The sequence below is a fragment of the Gavia stellata genome, unplaced genomic scaffold (genome assembly GCF_030936135.1).
Source record: "Gavia stellata isolate bGavSte3 unplaced genomic scaffold, bGavSte3.hap2 HAP2_SCAFFOLD_382, whole genome shotgun sequence".
Taxonomy (NCBI): domain Eukaryota; kingdom Metazoa; phylum Chordata; class Aves; order Gaviiformes; family Gaviidae; genus Gavia; species Gavia stellata.
In genome coordinates, this window is record NW_026776404.1 from 1 (window position 1) to 19,793 (window position 19,793).

General features: G+C 63.1%; 2 protein-coding genes across 2 annotated transcripts; both read right to left on the reverse strand.

Annotated features, from left to right (window-relative positions):
• Nucleotides 1–430: 430 nt before the first annotated feature.
• UBE2M (ubiquitin conjugating enzyme E2 M) lies at nt 431–6,739 on the reverse strand (the record flags this gene model as incomplete). Its single annotated transcript, XM_059834585.1, has 5 exons — nt 6,595–6,739; nt 2,168–2,263; nt 1,645–1,683; nt 743–846; nt 431–494 (listed from the first exon to the last, which is right to left on the reverse strand). Coding segments are annotated over exons 1-5 (411 nt in total), but the record flags the coding sequence as incomplete, so codon positions are not given.
• Nucleotides 6,740–7,975: 1,236 nt separating this feature from the next.
• On the reverse strand, nt 7,976–17,481 carry TRIM28 (tripartite motif containing 28). Its single transcript, XM_059834591.1, has 18 exons — nt 17,280–17,481; nt 15,909–16,021; nt 15,674–15,806; nt 15,328–15,463; nt 14,158–14,274; nt 13,931–14,045; nt 13,696–13,842; nt 12,578–12,692; nt 12,394–12,494; nt 12,033–12,297; nt 11,900–11,942; nt 11,356–11,418; nt 10,508–10,709; nt 10,183–10,436; nt 8,795–8,903; nt 8,626–8,700; nt 8,392–8,526; nt 7,976–8,301 (listed from the first exon to the last, which is right to left on the reverse strand). Exons 1-18 carry the CDS (start codon nt 17,479–17,481, stop codon nt 8,146–8,148), a joined length of 2,481 nt encoding a protein of 826 aa, XP_059690574.1. The 3' UTR covers nt 7,976–8,145.
• Nucleotides 17,482–19,793: the final 2,312 nt, after the last annotated feature.

A 19,793-nucleotide genomic window follows, 5' to 3' on the forward strand; every position in this document is an offset into this window, starting at 1 on the left:
TCAAGGCCACCAGGTGCCACCTCGGGGTGTCCCAACGCCACCGGGTGCCCCCAGGAGATGTCCCAAGGCCACCAAGTGCCACCCTGGGGTCTCCCAAGGCCACCAAGGGCCCCTGGGACACATCCCAGGGCCACCAGGTGCCACCTCAGGGTGTCCCACGGCCACCGGGTGCCACCTTGAGGTCTCACAGTGTCACCAAGGGCCCCTAAGACGTGTCCCAGGGCCACCAAGTGCCACTTCAGGGTGTCCCAAGACCCTCAGCTGCACCCAGGAGATGTCCCAAGGCCACCAGGTGCCACCTTGGGGTCTCCCAAGGCCACCAAGGGCCCCCAGAACATGTCCCAGGGGCCACCAGGTGCCACCTCAGGGTGTCCCAGAGCCACTGTGGGTGCCCCCCGCCCACAGGCGCGTGCACCCCAGCGGTACTCACCAGGAAGAGGTACTGCAGGCCGTAGATGATGGAGTTTATCGTCAGGACGGGCTTCCAGTCCTCTCTGGGGACAAAGCCACGCGTCAGGGGGGACACTGGGGCCACCACAGAGGTGGCCGTGGCCACCCCAAAGTGACTGTGGCCACCCCGTGCCCACGCTCGAGGTGCCCAGGGCAACCGTCTGCCCCCTCGTCCCACCCTGCCGGGTCTCTGGGGGCAGATGGGGACCCGGATCCAGCTGTGGCCACCCCAGATGTGGCTGTGGCCACCCCGGAGGTGGTGGTGGCCACCCTGGGCGTGGCGGTGGCCCACCTGAGGATGTTGAGGCAGACGTTGCCCTCCAGGTCGATGTTGGGGTGATAAACCATCGTCTCGCACTTCACCTTCGGCGGGTCGTGGGGGTAGCCCTGGCCGACCTGGGGGAGAAGGGAACAGGCACAGTGTCACGGCTCAGCCCCACCACGGCCACTGGCCACGTCTTGGTGGCCACCAGCCCCTACCCCAATCCACAGTACAGGCATCTGATTCTTAGTCACGTCTTGGTGGTCACTGGTGTCACAGTGGTGGCCACCAGCCCCTGGACCCTACCCCCAACCTGCAGTGGGGACATGTGGCTGCTTGTCACGTCCTTGGGTGGCCACAGGACACACCTTGGTAGCCACCGGTTTCTTGTCCCTACCTCAAAACCACACGCTAGACGCAACCAAAGATCACATCTTAGCGGTCACCAAACCCCAGGTCCCATCTTCAACCCACAGAGACGGACACGTGGCGTGGTCACGTCTTGGTGGCCACCAAGTCCCCCCACCCCTCCTCCAATATACTGAGTGGACACGTGGCCACTGGTCAAGTCTTGGTGGCCACCAGCCCCTACCCAACCCACAGGGTGGACGCTTGGCTACCAGTCACATCTTGGCGGCCTCGCTAACCCCTGGTCCCAGTCCCAACCCGCATGGTGGCCACAAGTCACGGTTGGTCATCTTCTGGTGGCCACAGGTCAGGTTTCAGTGGCCACCTGCCTCCTGCTCCTACCCACAGGACGAGCTCATGACTGTGGGTCCCAACCCTGGTGGTCGCAGGTCCCACCTTGGTAGCCACCACACCGACTGCTGCCACCCCCAGCCCCTGGGGCAGGCATGTGGCCACCGGTCCCATCTTGGTGGCCCTGGGACGGGCGTTGGTGGCCACGGAATTCCCTTTAGTGCAGGACTGACCTTAAAACTGAAGACGAATTTCCCTCCCTTGTAGAAGCCCTGTGGGAGAGACAGACGTCACCGGGGATGGGGACACGGGGCGGGGGGGGACACAAGGGACAAGGAGGGGACACAGGGGAGAATGGGGACACCAGAGGGACCCAAAGGGACAAAGCGGGGACAAAGAGTGGGACAGGGGAAGGATGGGGAAATGGCAACATCCATAGGGAAAGGGGGGGCACAGGGGAACCCCAAGGGACACAAGGGTCTTCTGAGGGGACACAGGGGTGACAGAGGAGGAGGGGGGGTCCCAGAGGGGACACGAGGACACTGCAGGGACGGATGGGGACCCCAAAATGGCGGGGCAGGGGGAAAAAGACAGGGAGCAGGTGGGGGGACAGGAGGAGCCAGGAGGAGACACAGGGACAGGAGGGGACAAAGGGATCGGGGGATTCCGGGGTGGGAACACAGGACCCTGGGGGCTGGATGGGGGGGGGGACCCAAGAGGGTGACAAGGGGATGGGGGGTGACAGGGGGACCCCACCTCGTCGGGGCAGATGAGGAGGCGGAAGTGCAGCAGGTCGTCCTGGTCGGAGAAGTCGATCTCGCACGTCTTGGGCAGGTTCAGCTCGTTGATGTCTGGGGGGGACACGGGTGACACACGGGGACACGGGTCAGTGGGGGCGCAGGCATGAGTTAGGGGGACATGGGACGCGTGGCTGGGGCCACCCCGAGCCCACCCCCCCCAGACTGGGGCATCCCAGGCCCAGTATGGCCCTACTGGGACCAGTGTGCCCTTCCCAGTACCGTCAGTTGTGCCCTACCAACTGGGTGCTACTGGGAGCAGCCTCATTTCCCCCCGTTTTCCCAGTGGGGCCCCTACTGGGACCAGTATTCCCTTGCCCCCACGGAGCCACAGTGGGACTCGACCTCCATCCCATGTGCCCCCCACAGGGGCCTTACTGGGACGACCCCGTGCCCCTCACTGGGGGCCTTACCGGGACCAGCCCGTGCCCCACACCGGGACCAGTATGTTCCCCCCACCGGGGCCTTACTGGGTCCACCCCGTGCCCCCCACCGGGGCCCTACTGGGACCAATACATTTACTCCCCCCACCAGGGCCTTACTGGGACCAGTACATTTACTCCCCCCCACCGGGGCCCTACTGGGACCAGTACATTTACTCCCCCCCACCGGGGCCTTACTGGGACCAGTACAATTACTCCCCCCCACCGGGGCCTTACTGGGACCAGTACATTTACTCCCCCCACCAGGGCCTTACTGGGACCAGTACATTTACTCCCCCCACCGGGGCCTTACTGGGACCAGTACATTCCCCCCCGCTGGGGCCATACTGGGACCAGTACATTTACTCCCCCCACCGGGGCCGTACTGGGACCAGTACATACCCCCCACCGGGGGCCCTACTGGGACCAGTACATACCCCCCCACCGGGGCCATACTGGGACCAGTACATTCTCCCCCCACCGGGGCCCTACTGGGACCAGTACATTCCCCCCACCGGGGCCCTTACTGGGACCAGTACATTCCCCCCGCCGGGGCCTTACTGGGACCAGTACATTTACTCCCCCCACCGGGGCCTTACTGGGACCAGTACATTCCCCCCCGCCGGGGCCTTACTGGGACCAGTACATTTACTCCCCCCCGCCGGGGGCCTTACTGGGGACCAGTACAATTACTCCCCCCCACCGGGGCCTTACTGGGACCAGTACATTTACTCCCCCCCACCAGGGCCTTACTGGGACCAGTACATTTACTCCCCCCCACCGGGGGCCCTACTGGGACCAGTACATTTACTCCCCTCACCGGGGCCTTACTGGGACCAGTACATTTACTCCCCCCACCGGGGGCCCTACTGGGACCAGTACATTTACTCCCCCCCACCGGGGGCCTCTTACTGGGACCAGTACAATTACTCCCCCCCACCGGGGCCTTACTGGGACCAGTACATTTACTCCCCCCACCGGGGCCTTACTGGGACCAGTACATTTACTCCCCCCACCGGGGCCATACTGGGACCAGTACATTTACTCCCCCCACCGGGGCCTTACTGGGACCAGTACAATTACTCCCCCCACCGGGGCCTTACTGGGACCAGTACATTTACTCCCCCCACCGGGGCCTTACTGGGACCAGTACATTCCCCCCGCTGGGGCCATACTGGGACCAGTACATTTACTCCCCCCACCGGGGCCGTACTGGGACCAGTACATACCCCCCACCGGGGCCCTACTGGGACCAGTACATACCCCCCACCGGGGCCATACTGGGACCAGTACATTCCCCCCACCGGGGCCTTACTGGGACCCAGTAACATTCCCCCCGCCGGGGCCTTACTGGGACCAGTACATTTACTCCCCCCACCGGGGCCTTACTGGGACCAGTACATTCCCCCCGCCGGGGCCTTACTGGGACCAGTACATTTACTCCCCCCCGCCGGGGCCTTACTGGGACCAGTACATTCCCCCCGCCGGGGGCCTTACTGGGACCAGTACATTTACTCCCCCCACCGGGGCCTTACTGGGACCAGTACATTTACTCCCCCCACCGGGGCCTTACTGGGACCAGTACATTTACTCCCCCCCACCGGGGCCTTACTGGGACCAGTACATTTACTCCCCCCGCCGGGGCCATACTGGGACCAGTACATTTACTCCCCCCACCGGGGCCTTACTGGGACCGGTACATTTACTCCCCCCACCGGGGCCCTACTGGGACCAGTACATTCCCCCCACCGGGGCCTTACTGGGACCAGTACATTTACTCCCCCCACCGGGGCCATACTGGGACCAGTACATTTACTCCCCCCACCGGGGCCTTACTGGGACCGGTACATTTACTCCCCCCACCAGGGCCCTACTGGGACCCAGTACATTCCCCCCACCGGGGCCTTACTGGGACCAGTACATTTACTCCCCCCGCCGGGGCCTTACTGGGACCAGTACATTTACTCCCCCCGCCGGGGCCATACTGGGACCAGTACATTCCCCCCCACCGGTGCCTTACTGGGACCAGTACATTCCCCCCACCGGGGCCTTACTGGGACCAGTACATTTACTCCCCCCACCGGGGCCTTACTGGGACCAGTACATTTACTCCCCCCACCGGGGCCTTACTGGGACCAGTACATTTACTCCCCCCACCGGGGCCTTACTGGGACCATAACATTTACTCCCCCCCACCGGGGCCTTACTGGGACCAGTACATTTACTCCCCCCACCGGGGCCATACTGGGACCAGTACATTTACTCCCCCCGCCGGGGCCATACTGGGGACCAGTACATTTACTCCCCCCCACCGGGGCCTTACTGGGACCGGTTACATTTACTCCCCCCGCCGGGGCCTTACTGGGACCAGTACATTACTTACTCCCCCCACCGGGGCCATACTGGGACCAGTACATTCCCCCCACCGGGTGCCTTACTGGGACCAGTACATTCCCCCCACCGGGGCCTTACTGGGACCAGTACATTTACTCCCCCCCACCGGGGCCTTACTGGGACCAGTACATTTCTACTCCCCCCACCGGGGGCCTTACGGGGACCAGTACATTTACTTCCCCCACCGGGGCCTTACTGGGACCAGTACATTTACTCCCCGCCGGGGCCCATACTGGGACCAGTACATTTACTCCCCCCCACCGGGGCCTTACTGGGACCAGTACATTTACTCCCCCCCACCGGGGCCTTACTGGGACCGGGTACATTTACTCCCCCCACCGGGGCCTTACTGGGACCGGTACATTTACTCCCCCCCACCGGGGCCTTACTGGGACCAGTACATTTACTCCCCCCACCGGGGCCTTACTGGGACCAGTACATTCCCCCCCGCCGGGGCCTTACTGGGACCAGTACATTTACTCCCCCCGCCGGGGGCCTTACTGGGACCAGTACATTTACTCCCCCCCACCGGGGCCTTACTGGGACCAGTACATTTACTCCCCCCCACCGGGGCCTTACTGGGACCAGTACATTTACTCCCCCCACCGGGGCCCTTTACTGGGACCAGTACATTTACTCCCCCCACCGGGGCCTTACTGGGACCAGTACATTTACTCCCCCCACCGGGGTCTTACTGGGACCAGTACATTTACTCCCCCCACCGGGGCCCATTACTGGGACCAGTACATTTACTCCCCGCCGGGGCCATACTGGGACCAGTACATTCCCTCCCCCCCCACGGGGCCGTACTGGGACCAGTACATTTACTCCCCCCCACCGGGGTCTTACTGGGACCAGTACATTTACTCCCCCCACCGGGGCCTTACTGGGACCAGTACATTCCCCCCGCTGGGGCCTTACTGGGACCAGTACATTCCCCCCACCGCGGCCATACTGGGACCAGTACATTTACTCCCCCCACTGGGGGCCATACTGGGACCAGTACATTTACTCCCCCCACTCGGGGGCCATACTGGGACCAGTACATTCCCCCCACCGGGGCCTTACTGGGACCAGTACATTCCCCCCACCGGGGCCATATTGGGACCAGTACATTTACTCCCCCCACCGGGGCCTTACTGGGACCAGTACATTCAATTCCCTCCCCCCCCACGGGGCCTTACTGGGACCAGTACATTTACTCCCCCCACCGGGGCCTTACTGGGACCAGTACATTTACTCCCCCCCACCGGGGCCTTACTGGGACCAGTACATTTACTCCCCCCACCGGGGCCCTACTGGGACCAGTACATACCCCCCACCGGGGCCCTACTGGGACCAGTACATTCCCCCCGCCGGGGCCTCACCGGGACCAGTGGGTACATCCCCCCACCGGGGCCCGACCCGGCGCCACCCCGTGCCCCCCGCTTAGGCCCCACCAGGCCCCGGCCCCCCCCCCAAGGCCCGGAGCGGCCCCGGGCGCCTCCCCCGCGGCCGAGGCGGTGCCGGCGGAGGCCGGGGACGGCGGGGCGGGCCGGTGGGAGCCGCCAGGCCCCGGGGCCGGTCACCTTTTCTGGATGCGGAGCTGGGCGGCCGAGGCCTTTTTGCTGGTGCCCTTGGTGCCGCCCGCCGATTCCTCCTCCTTCTTCTGCTGCTTCAGCGAGAAGAGCTTGATCATCCTGCCCGGGCCGAACCGGGCGGGGGCCGGGCGGCGGGGGCCGGGCCGGGCCCGGCGGCGGCGGGAGCCGGGCGGGGCCCCCCCCGGCGGGGAGGAGGGGGCGGGCGGCGGCGCAGGGCGGCAGCGGCAGCCGGAGCGGGGAGCGGCGGCGGCTCTGAGGGCGATGGGGGATCGGCGACGGCCGGCGCCGCTCGGCAACTTCCGGAAGCGCTTCGGGGCTCTCCGGAAGGGGCTTCGGGGCTCTCCGGAAGGGGGCGGGGGGGGGCTTCGGCGCCCTTCGGGGCTTTCCGGAGAGGGCTCGGGCGGGCGCCGAACGCGCTTCGGCTTCTTCCGGAAGGAGAACGACTCGTTCCGGGGCCTTACCCCCGCCGCTTCGGCTCTTTCCGGGAAAAGCTCTCGGCTCTTTCCGGGAGAGCTTTCGGCTCTTTCCGGAGGCGCTTCGGGTTCTTCCGGAAAGGGGGTGGGTTCGGTGCGTTCCGCCCCGCCTCGGGGTCTCTCCGGAAAGCGCCGAGTGCTGCCGAGCTCTTTCCCCGAGCAGCGTCGGCTCTTTCCGGAAGTACGGCGGGTATCTCCCGAGAGGGCAGCGGGCTGGCCGCCTTCGGGCTACCGTTCGGAGAGCTTTCGGCTCCTTTCGGAAAGGCTTCGGCTCTTTCCGGAAAACCTCGGCTCTTTCCGGCCGCTGGCTCTCCTCCCCGCTCCCTTCGTGTCTCACCGGAAAGCCTCGGCTACTTCCGGAAGTCTCCCCGCACACCACCCACGCCCCGAAGGCGGCTCTTTCTGGAGCCCTCCCTACACCCACCAGCCAATCCCGCGCAAGGGGAGGAGCTTGAGGCAGCGGGGCCGCCTTGCAGTACGGTGTCAGGGAGAGGGGGCGGGCCTTTACTTTCCCCCCACTGGGCGCCGCCATCTTGCTCATGGATGCCGCCATCTTTATGGGGGGGCGTTGCTCCCCTATCAGCTATGGGGTGGGTGTGGAAGGAGGGGCTCTACTGGAACCAGTTCCCCCTCCCAGAACCTCCAGCGGGGCCATACTGGGACAAGTCCCTCCCTTCCCAGTGCTGCCAGTCCCCAAGCACGGCCAGCACCAACCCTCCCCGCTCCAGCCCAGTAGCTCCCAGTCCAGCACCGGTTTAACTTCAGCCCTTCTCCAGCTGCTCCATCCTCATGGGGGGGTGAAGGTGGAAGTGGGGGGCAGTGGGAGGACACAAAATGGGGGGGCACAGGGGCCGGATCCAGCCCCGAGAGGAGGGCGGAGGTCCAGGAGGCCGAGACAATGGCTTTATTTCTCCGATTGCCACAGACGGGGACACCCCCACGGGGGGGACGGGGACAGCCGCTGTGGGGGGTGAGGGGGGAACGGGGACACCACCCTGTCCCTCCTCACAGTCCTTAGGGTCACCGGGGGAGGATCCAGCCCCGCTCTCCTCCCCCCGAGGGAGGGCATCAGGGCCCCGGGGGGGCCGGGGAGCCTTCGGCCTCATCCAGAGGGATGATGGGCTCGAGGAGGGCGGAGGAGAACTTGCGGTCGCCGAAGGCGGCGCTGAGCCGGGCCTCGAAGAACCGCTGCAGGCCCAGGATGGACTGAACGTCCGCCTTGTCCTGGGGAGGCGGGGGGGAAAAACAGGGGTGAGGGGGGGGGCTGGACAATCCCCAACCCCCAAAAAAACCACCCCGTCGGGTGCCCCGCACCTCGGTGAGGCGGTTGAACTGCCGGATCATCCTCCAGACGTCGCGAGCGAACTCCTCGGGGCAGCGGTAGTGGGGGGTGAGCTTCTCCTGCAGCTTGGCGCGGATGAGGGTCAGGTCGATGGCGTCGTGGCCACCCTGGGGAGGGGGCAGCGAGGGATCCCGGCAGGGTGAGAGATCCCAGCAGGGTGGATCCCCCCGCCCCTTGGATCCCCTACTCCGTGCCACCGGACTCACCGGGGAGCTGGAGAGGCGGTGGAGGGGCCGGCAGGGCTCGTGGCAGAGCAGCTCCAGCAGCACGTACTCACATTTCTGCAGGGATTTAAAGGGATTTAAAGGGATCCCTTGATCCCTTCACACACCACCAGATCCCCGATCACCCTCCCACCTCCCGCCCCATACATACCCGCTGGTCCAGGGGGCAGAGTTTGTGGGGCGGCCCCTCCTCAAAACCGTGGGCGAGGTTCTCGCTGGGGGCTGGCAGGTCCTGGCACAGCAGACACCTCCACTCGGGGCTGTGGGATCGGGCAAAGGGATCGGGCTGAGGGATCGCGTCTACTCCTCTCAGCTTGTTCCCTGTGGTGTGGGGGGATCCCCCAGGATTGGGGCCTGGAGCTCCCCAGCTGTCTGGGATCAAGATGGGCAGCCGCGGGGGTCAGGGACAGGGGATCCCACGAGGTTTTGGATCAGCGGGGGGATTCCCACATGGATCAGGGCTAGGCAGCCAAGGATCAAGGGTTGGGGTCTGCGATGGAGGGGTCCCTGCAGTATGATGGAGGGGGGGATACCAGCTCCCCAGGGATCCAAAGGGATCCATGCGTGGCTCTCCCCCGTGGATCAGGGCAGTAGGGCCCCAAGGGTTGTTGTGTAGGTCCCCAGGTGGACTGAGGACCTACAAGGGATCTAGAAGGATCAGGGATGGAGGAGTAAAGCCCCATGGGGCTCAGACACCACAGGTTCCCCCAGGATTTGGGATCAACAGGTAGATCCCAATGCAGATGAGGCCCAGATCCCAGAGGATCTGGGCTTGAGAGATGGATCCCTCCATGGATGGCAGAAAGCAGACTCCCAGGGCTCTATGGTCAACAGCTGGACCTCCACAAAGATCAGGACCGGATTCTCCAAGTATCATGAGGTGGTCCCTGTGTGGATCTGTGAGAGCTGGTGTGGTCCACTGGGATGGAAGATCCCAGGGGAAAAAAAAGCCCAAAACCAGCAAATCCTGGGGATCCAGTAGCAACTAAGGACCAGAAAACCTGGGTGGCAGCAACTCCCTCAGAGGAGGGATCCATGGATCCCACAAGACATCAGCAGATCCCAAGGGAGAGACGTGGACTAGGCTCAAGTGGCTCCCAAAGCTCCAGCAGTGGCCAAGGACCTCCGGGTTGGGGAAGAACTGGATCGGGGCGGAGGGGGCAGATAGATCCCAGAGGCCAGTGATCACTTAAGGAATCTAGTGGCACCAGAGGATCCCCCCGCCAAGGAGTCAGGAGGGGTGGCAGCAATTCCATCCCCATCCTGGAAGAAGGAAGCAGTAGCTCCTATGGGAGATGAACAGATCCTGTGAGAGATCAGCAGACCCCAAAGATCTGGGTGATCCCTGAAGATCTGAGGAGCAGCAGTAACAAGGGGCAGTAATCCCCAGCAAGGGGGATCCCAAGGGAGAGCAGTAGATCCTGGGGGATCAAGCAGTGCCAGAGGAGCCCCAAGGGGATGAGAGATCAGTGGATCCCAGGGACGTAGGGGGATCCGGAGCAGTGACAAGGGGCAGCGGATCCCAGGGACCAGGCATACCTGGGGATCTCCTGGAGGGCAGGGAGGTGACAGTCGAGATGGTAGCAGCGCTCGCAGCGGTCACACATCACCACAGCACCGGCCTGGCAGCAGATGCGGCAACAGGAGACCCCAGGGGCGGGGGGGGCTCCCGGGGGGGCAGACCCCAGCCCCAACGAGGGTCCGGGGGGTCCTGGCACCCCGGGGTGCTCGGGAAGCAGCCCCACCGGCTTGGTGTCCTGGGTGTCCCCAATGGCCGCCTCCTGCTGCTCCTCCTGTGAGGGGGGAGAGAGGGGTGAGACAGACAGACGGGGAGGGCAGTAGGGACGGACGGAGGGACACCCACCTTGATGGCGAGGGGGACGGGGAGCCGCGGTTGCGCCCCCCGCTCGATGACAATGAGGCTGAAGTCTTCAGCCGAGGTGCCGGGGAAGACGCGGAAGACGGGGGGCTGCGTCGCCCCGGACAGATCCAGGTCCAGCCGCTCCAGGCTGACCCGCGGCACCTTGCGGAGAAGGGTGCTTACCGAGCCCCCGGGGGGGCGGCTCCTGGGGGGCACAACGGGCTGTCAGGATTTTGGGGGACATGCACCCCCCCCCCCCCAACCCTCGTGGGTAGATTTCCTTGGGGTTTGGGGTGCTGGCAGCCCCTGGACCCTTCAGGACTAGGGTACCGATAGGGAGGGCCCCCAGCCACCCTGCAGCACAAAGGGGGACCCCAGCCACCCCCTGGCACAAGGGGACAAGAGGGGGGGACCCCAGGAACAGAGTGACAAGGCACAGGGGAGCATTGGGTACAGGGTGACAAGGGACAGGGGGGTCCTGGTCACCCTCTGGCACGCAGGGACCCAGCCACCCCCAGCACAGGGGGACAAGAGAGGGGACCCCAGGAACAGAGTGACAGGGACATCCCAGACAAGGGACCCTCAGGTGACAAGGGATGAGACTGGGGGGGCCACTCACAGTCACCCCTGGACAGAGGTGACAAGGGTCAGGGGAGCATTGGGTACAGGGTGACAAGGGACAGAGGAGGCCCGGTCACCCCTGGGGACAAGGACAAGGGCTGTCCTGGTTGTCCCCAGGCACAAGGGACAGGGTTACCCCAGGCCCGGGGCTCCATCTTCCACCCCCTCAACTCGCTGTCGGAATGGAGGTGCCTTAACTCCCCAGCCCACCCCCGAGCCCTCGTCATTACCGCTTAACAAGCAGCTTCTTAACGAACTTCTCCTCCTCCCCGGGAGGATTAACGTGTTCTCTCCTGTATAATGAGGTTGTCAGGGCACCTTGGGGGGCCTCAGGCAGCCCCCCAAGCCCCAAAATGGGGTTCCTCCCAGCTGGGAGACCTCCTGGGATGGAGCCCCACTATCCAGGGACAATGACAGGGACACGGTGGCCGTGTCCCCTGTCCTCTGTGCCTGGGTATGGAGTGACAGGGGACATAGGGGACTGCAGCCACCTCTGGGTATAAGGTGACTAGGGTGGGGGGGAACCCCAAGTATGGGGTGACAGGGTGTCCTTGCCACCTCCTGGACATGAGGTGACAAGGGACACGGTCCCTGATCTGGGGTGACAAGGGACAGCACTGTCCAAGCCCCCCCTGGGGACAGTGTGACAGGTGTCTCAGGTATGGGGTGACACAGGACAGCTATGTGGGGGGTCCAAAGCCACTCCCAAGGTACAGGGTGACAAGGGCCAGCAGATACCCAAGGACAAGGGACAAGGGATTCCCCCACACTCACCTCTTCACTCCTGGGACAACGGCTTCAGGGGGGCCATTGGCTGCTGAGAAAAACTCGCATCAGAGGCCTTCCTCCCTGCCTTCCTCCTCCTCCCTCCCCCCCAGACTCCCCCCCATGTCACCCCCCGACTCACCGAGCTCAGTGCCCGCAGCTGCATCCCCGGGGCTCTCAGCCGTCTGCGGGTAAAGGTGTGGGGGGGACAGGTCGGGGCAGCCCAGTCCCTCAGCCCCCAGGGGAAACTGAGGCAGGGTGGGCATCCCCAGCTCCCCACCACTGCTCTGTGGGCTGCCGGGGGTCCCCTGCACCTCCTCAGCCCTGATTTGGGGTCCCATGGGGGACTGCAGGAGGGGACTGGGAGCATATTGCCCTTTGCTCACCACCGTGGCTTGCAGGGGGCCCTGGAGAAGAGAGATTGGGGGGGGATTCATTACCGGGGGGGCACCCATGGGTGCGGGACCCCCCAAAAACGCCCACCCCTGCCCCCCCAGAGGTACCTGTGAGGCACCCGCGGCGGGGCTGGGGCCACAAGGGCTGGCAGCCGGCGGCTGGGGGCTGAGGGATGGTGGGGGGAGGCTCCGCTCCGAGATGATGGTGCCTGCGAGGGGGGCAAGGGGTGTCGGGGGGGGGCCCTGGTGTCCCCAGGGCGTCCTCAGGGGTGTCCCCTCCCCAGGGGCTCACCAAAGCTCTCGGCGCTCTTGGTCCAGGCGTTGAGGTCCCACTGGAACTTCATGTCACCCTGCGGCTCCACGGGGTCCACGATCATCTTGAGGGCGCGGTGGAGCTGGAAGTTGATCTGGGGGGCACGAGGCAGGGCAGAGCTCATTACAACATGGGGACCTCAGGGGGGGGATGCGTGTGACAGCTTCCCAGGGGTGGCTGTCACAACGTGGGGAACCCAAGGGGACGCATGGCAGCATCCCAGAGACACCCATCGTATTGTGGGGGCCCTGAGGGGACACATGGCAGCACCCCAGGGACACTTGTCACATCACAGGGACCCGGAGAGAACACGACGCAGTGCCCCAGGGGCAGTTGCCACATCACAGGGACCCTGATGGGACATGTGGTAGCCTCCCAGAGACACCCATCATACTGCAGGGACCCCGAGGACACATGTGGCAGCACCCTGAGGACACTTGTCACATCACAGGGACCCTGACGGGACATGCGGCAGCGCCCCAGGGGCAGCTGTCACATCGAGGGGGCCCCAAGGAAACACATTTCAGCACCGCAGGGGCGCTCATCACACCATAGGAACCCTGGGAGACATGTGGCAGCACCCTGAGGGCACCCATCACATCGTGTTAACCTGAGGGAACACATGACAGCATCCTGGTGCACCCACCCTGTCACAGGGACCCTGAGGGGACACGTGGCTGACCCTGGGGCAGCCATCATGCTACAGGGACCCCAAGGGGACCCACTGCAGCACCCATAACACCATGGGGACTCTGCAGCACCCTGGGGACACAGACGGGGAGGTAGCAGGGGACATGAAGCACCCTGGGGAGGCTGACGGAGCTGGGGGCAAACCACCCCACCCCTCAGGAGACCGTCTTCTGACCCAGCTTTGCCCCACATCCCCCCAAAACAGGGGACCTAGAGGAAAGCAGACCCCAAGCTGAGATGCAGCACAGCCCAGGGCTTGGCTTTGCTCTCCGGCACCCGTTTCCCCACTGGTCCTAGAGAGCAGAGTCACAGTGACGGGGGAACCAACAGTCCCCAACTACCCATCCCGGGGGGTTCCCAGGGTTTAGGGGGGTCTGCGAAGGGGTTTCAGCCCTTCGGCATCTCACCAGCTTCTTGGAGAGCAGCAGAGCTGTGCTGTTGTCACTCTCCAGGGCCCAGGAGGCGAAGCGGAGGATGTGCTCCTGGTGCCGCTGCAGCTTGGTCATGGCCCAGTGCTGCCGCTCCAGCTTCTCCTGCTGCCCTTCCGTCACCCTCTGAGAGGAGGGGGACAACGCCACCTCAGGGCAGAGGGACAGTGACAGGGGAAGCGCTGGCACCGCGTCCCCCCCCAACCCAGCTCACCTGGGCATCGCTCACCAGCACCTTGCCGCGTTTGTTGAGCTCCTTCATGATCTGGAGAATGGCCATCTTCACATCCACTTGCACCCGCTTCTGCACATCCGTCACCTGGCGGATACTGCCAGCAGAGAAGGGAAAGGGTGAGGGGGGGCAAATGCCCCCGTCGGGGCAGATAATTCCCCCTGGGAGGGAGAGATAACTCCCTTGGGGAGGACAGGTGGGGCACGTACAAGCTGCGCACTTCCTTGGTGGAGCGCTGCAGGCTGGCGTGTTTGTCGCCCAGGCGCTTCACCAGCGTCGCCAGCATCTTGCGCTGGTTCCTCACCGCGTCCTCCAGGAACTGGTACCTGCGAGGGGGGGAAAAGGGGGTCGCAATGGGGCTGAGGGGGGCTGCAAGCCCCAAAACACCCTGATGGGTGCAGGCCCCCACACCAGCGACCCATGGAGGGGCCCCAAAATAGCTCCCAGAGACCCCCCCGACTCCTGGAGTCACTGGAAGAAGGAACTGACTTGAATAAATTAACCCATTCAGTATTTATCTAATTTCCTCGTTAACGTGTTAGCCATTAATAATCAAATTAATTTGGGTTAAGGAGCTGCCTGAGCTGACAACCTCATCAGCCACAAAACTTTAACTTAGTTATTTGCTTTCACTCTGTTACATCTTATGCATCAACATTGCTTTTAATATAACGAATCAATCAGGTAGATAATCTAACCAGATACCTGCTCAGATAACCAGATAACGAATCAAATTAGTTAGAGTCAACAAGGAAATTTAACCAGTCTGAGAGCAAAACCAGTCTATTTTAAAAAAAGGACCAAAAATCGGTTAAAAAATCAAGCTAATTGAAATAACTGAGAAAGTAATTAAATTGATTTTTCATGACTAGCAAATTAGGTGTCTCCAATTCGTTAAAAGCTAAAAGCAATTTCAGCTTCTCAAACCAACCAATCTGCTAATTAATAAAGTACCTAATCAGATAACTTACCTATTCGGTTAAAAACAAAAATTAACCAAAATTAACACCCTACTCTGTCAATGCCTTCACCAGTTGGCCAACTAATAAATAATGAGCTTCATTTTTCAAATCAATAACTAATTGATGACAAGAATTAGCCTGCAGGCTAACTTCAGTTCTTTTTCAATAACTAATTAATCTGTTTAATTAGTTATCTACCTTCTTAAATATTCATTAAGACCACATTCAAGGTGCTGCGCAGCCTCACTGATAAGGTGCCCAGGCGACCTTTTCAGTCGTTAAATAAATTTGTTCAGTCACCTGACTTCCCCCAAATCACTGTTTTTAAGGGATAACGAACAGGACTACCGATTCCAGCAATAATTAGCCATGAAAAAACAATTTTTATTAAATTAATTACTGCCGGTGCCCACTCACTGGTGGTCCTTGTGCGCGTTGAGCTGGCAGTCACGGCAGGTGAGCGTGTCGCACGTGTCGCAGAAAAGCACCAGCGGCTCCTGCTTGTGCACGGAGCAGTACACGGCGCGCTCCCCCTCCTTCGCCTTGCCGCTGCCTGCGGGAAACGCGGTGTGACATCACCATGATGTCACCGTGACGTCACCGGCACCCAGTGGGACCCGCCTAGTGGAGTAGGTGTCCCTGTGGGACAGGCACGGCCACCACAGCAGCACCTCCAGACACGCCCAGAGACGTGCCAGCTATGAGGTCACGGTTTCGGAAATGGCGGTGACAGCGCGGTGACAGGGCAGTGACAAGGGCAGACCTGTGGCCCGGACTGTGTGGTCCTTGGTGTACTTGACCCGCTGGTGGGCTTCCACACAGGTCTCGCAGAGCGGCTCCGAGCACTCCACGCAGTAGCTGGTGGCCAGCGCGTTGTCCTCGCAGCTGGTGCAGCACTGGGGGACAAGAGACACGGCGTGGGGACACCGGACCCGCCCAGCCGCAGGGAGCTTGCTTCACCCTAATTAATCGTTAATTAAGCATTAACAACGCATTACCTGACTAGACCCCTGGCTGGTGGCAGCCGCCTCGGCCCCGCTGTCCCTCAAGAAGTAGTTCTCCACGACATCCTTCAGGTGACACTGGTGTTTGCAGATGGGGCAGTCGACCACTGCGGGGAGGGGAGCAGCGGCGGGGGTGTCGGGGGGGGGGGGCCCAGGGTCACCCCAAACCCCGGTCACCACCATTTGTCACTATAGAGTCCCCTTGCGGACCCACACCCGCCAAAATCGCAGTGGCTTATTAATGGGGTGGGCTGTTAACGCGCTCCGGCAGTGAAGGAAGAAACCAGAAGATCCTGGGTCTTGACGGTAATGTGCAAACCTTGGAAACCTCCAAAACTGGAGTCTCACCACGGCCCTGGGGCCATCCCCGATGTTGTCACAGAGGGAACAGCACCTCAGGGGGTCCCTGCTCCCAAAGTGGGTCCATCACCAGCATCAACCCAGGTCGCTGATGGCTTTTTTTCCAGCCAAACCCGGCAAAGAAGTTTCTCCCAACATCCACTGCAAATCTCCACGGCCACTGTCTCTTGCTCAGCTCCTTCATCCACCTTCACAGCAGCCGCCGATTTACATTTCCTCCTCCTCCTCACCTCGGGTGGCAGCGCAGCGACAGTTGAGATGCCATCTTCGGCAGACAGCGGCGAGAGGATGTGGTGTTTTTGATCCCTCCAGAAGCCTCCCCGCAGAGGTGGAGGGGTGCAGAGATGGCAGCGAGGAGCCGTGGCGGAGACATTCTCCGACAACAGGGACCAGAGCGTCCCCCCCGCGACTAGGACAACCCCGTGGTGGGATGGACCCAGGCGTCCAGGTGGGGCAGAGCAGCCGTGGGGCAGTTGCGGGCTGCCCAGTATGACAAACTGGGGGCGGGGGGAGACCACCGAGCACAGGAGACTTGGGGAGACCCGACGGGCCACTCCACATCCAGCCAAAGCCCCACACACGATGACCCACGCGGGGAGCCCCGGGGGAAGCTAAGGGTGCCGACAGCACCCCAGCTGCTTCACCCAGGGGTCCGCCTGCACCCCTCAGCACGGCTCCGATCCCACACCACCAGCAAAACGCCCTCACAGGCGCCCAGGCCCACCCTGATCCCTCTTTACACCCTCACAGGGCTGTTTGCCCTACCCTACCTGTCCGTACGCCCTCCCCGGCCCTGCACACACACTCACCACCTCCCTTGCACGGCTCCCGCTGGCACAGCTCGGCGCCATCCTCCAACCCCTGCAGCCTGGCACGACCCCCCCGTCCACGGCCTTGCGCGCTCCCCACTTCAGGTGGGCCTCGCACGGCCCTCCCGCCCTTCCCCTACTGCAGGGCCCCCGGTTAACACACCTCCCCCCGTCAAGACGCCCTCACCCCCCTCACCTGGGCCATCCGGCGCCGGGGCGGCGGCAGGGCCCGGTGCGGCCCGCAGGCACTCCCGGCAGACCGAGTGGAGGCAGGGCAGCAGCCGCGGTTCCCGCTCGGCCCTCAGCCGCTCCCGGCAGACGCCGCAACGTTCCAACAGGTCCAAGGAGTCCGGTCGCTTCCCGGCGGGGTCGCTCGCCTCCACCGCTGGGTCCGACATGGCGACCGCTGCCCCCCTCAGCCCCCTCACCGGGGGGCTCGCCAGCCCCCGCCGGCTGCGCGCGCAGGAGCCCACCCTCCTCCGGGAGCAGCCAATCAGCGCCCGCTGTGCGCCGAGGGGGCGGGGACTAGCCGAGATTGACAGGGCGGGAAGGCAATGGGAGGCGCAGGCGGATGGGGAAGGAGGGACAGCAGCGAGAGAGGGGCGGGAAGGAGCCTCCGGCACGTGAGCGACGCGGAGGCGGAGTTAAAGGGGACAGGCCAATCAGCTTACTCAGTGAGCGGAGGCCGTCCCTTTTTAAAGCCAATAGGCATCTGGAGAGCGCGGAATGACAGCACATGGATCCAATCCGCTTCTTCCAAGCGAACCACTTCCCCCCTCCCCCAGGGTGGGAGGGTGACGGTGGTCTGGAAGCCGAAAGGGCGGGCAGGCGCTGGACCAACCAGCAATCGAATCACCTCAGGGAACGCGGTGACTTTTAAGATGGACGTTGCGTTCAGCCAATCGGCACCCACAGGCCTCGGGGAGGCAGAGCAGAAGCGCTGATCGACAGCTCAGCGAACCAATCACCTTTGCAAGTACCTCAGCACCCCGGGAGCCGGTCCGGAGTCACTCCGGTTCGGCCGCGGTGGGTGGGGGTACGGGTAGGTGCGCTGGGGGAGGGAGGGAGCTCCGTCCCAGAGGGGTCTGCCCGGGGCAAAGGGGCCTTAAGGCAAGACTAGGATGGGGGAAAGATGTGGACACGGTATCAATGGCGGCCCAGGCCTGGGCCTGGACCCAGAGCAGGATGAGGGTCTGGCCTTGGGCTGGTCCTGGATGTGGGTCTGGGCGTGGGTGCAGGCCTGGGGCAAGTCCTGGACATCAGCTTGGGCCAAGGCCCAACCCTGAGCATGGTTGTGCCAGGGCTTAGCGGTCCTCCTGGGACTGGGCTGGGGCCTGAGCTCAGCCCTGGCTCCAGGCAAGGACCTGCTCAAGGGCTGCTCTTAGGCCTGGGTTGAGGTCCAGGCTTAGGGCTGGTTGTGAGCAAGGGCCTAAGGCCAAAACCTGGCTCTCGGTTGTGCTGTGAGCCAGGCCTGGGCCCAAGTCCCTGGTGTCACCCTGAAATCACCACCCTCTCTCAGAGCTAGCCCTCAACCATGCCAGGACCAACCTGGACAGCCCCAATTCAGCTCCCTCAGCCCCCTGTCCTGCCCCGGCGACCCCATCTGACACCCCCTGTGCTACCCACAAGCCTCCTGCGCTTCCCTCCACCCACCCATCTCATTCTGCCCCACGATTTTGCTTCTCAGTTTAACGCCTGGTTTCACACACAGAGGAGAAGTCGGGAGTCTCCAAAGGGGCTTCGAGGTCCCCAGAGCTACGTGCAAGTGAGTAACAACACCTTAAAAATACTTAACTTCATTGTCAAAGAGGATGATTTAAAGCCGATACTTGGTGAAAGTTGCTGGGGGGTCGTACAGGTTTTTTTGGGGGGCAGGGTGGCGGACTGAGGGCAAACTGGGCCGAACTGGGGCTCCCCTCACTACCCATGGGGGTGTCTCCCATCCCTCCCCAAAAGCACCCAGATTTGGGCTTGTTTAATGACCCACCACTGGGATTGGGGGGAGCCCCAAAAACTGAGGGCGTGTCTGGGCTCACCCCAACACAAGATGGGGTCTGTCTGAATCCCTGCCCCTGTTCCCAGTTTGGGGAGTTTTCCCACTCCCCCATTCCCAGTTTGGGTGCTTCTCCCCTCCCCTAATCCCAGCTTGGGGGGTTCCTCCCAGCCAGCTCCCTCTTGCTATTTTTGGGGGCAGGTCTATTCCCCTCCCCCATTCCCAGTTTGGGGGCAATTCCCAATTCCCCATTCCCAGTTTGCGGGTTTATCTCCCCTATTCACAGTTTGGGGGGGCCGCACACACGTCCCCTCCCCCATTCCCAGTTTGAGGGGGGTTTCCTCTTCTCCATTCCCAGTTTGGGAAGGGTTTCCCCCTCCCCCACTCCCAGTTTGGGGGTGGGGGGGGTGTCCCTACTCAGACCCCTCCACCATTCCCAGTTTGGGAGCCTCTCTCCCAGTTTGGGGGCTCCCTGCCCATCCCCCATTCCCAGTCCATGGGAGGGGGGGGTGTCTCCCCCTCCCCACCCCACCATGGGGGCCCAGTGGGACCTCCCGGGTGTCACCCATGGGTGTCCCCACCCCTCACCGATGGGAATGTGGCACCCAACTGGGAGCTGCTGGGGGAGGATGGGGGACACCTATAGTTGCTGAGCCACCGTGTCACCTCCCACCCTGGGGTGGGGACACCCACGTGGGTGTCCTCAGCATGGTGACA

What these genes read in the sequence shown, in the direction of transcription:
- TRIM28 (XM_059834591.1), bottom strand. Translation starts at nt 17,481, where the DNA reads ATGTCGGACCCAGCGGTGGAGGCGAGCGACCCCGCCGGGAAGCGACCG. An exon ending in AGCTGCGGGCACTGAGCTCG is followed by an intron (nt 11,943 to 12,032) that starts GTGAGTCGGGGG and finishes AGTTTTTCTCAG; the next exon opens with CAGCCAATGGCCCCCCTGAA. An exon ending in AGTTCAACCGCCTCACCGAG is followed by an intron (nt 8,302 to 8,391) that starts GTGCGGGGCACC and finishes CCGCCTCCCCAG; the next exon opens with GACAAGGCGGACGTTCAGTC.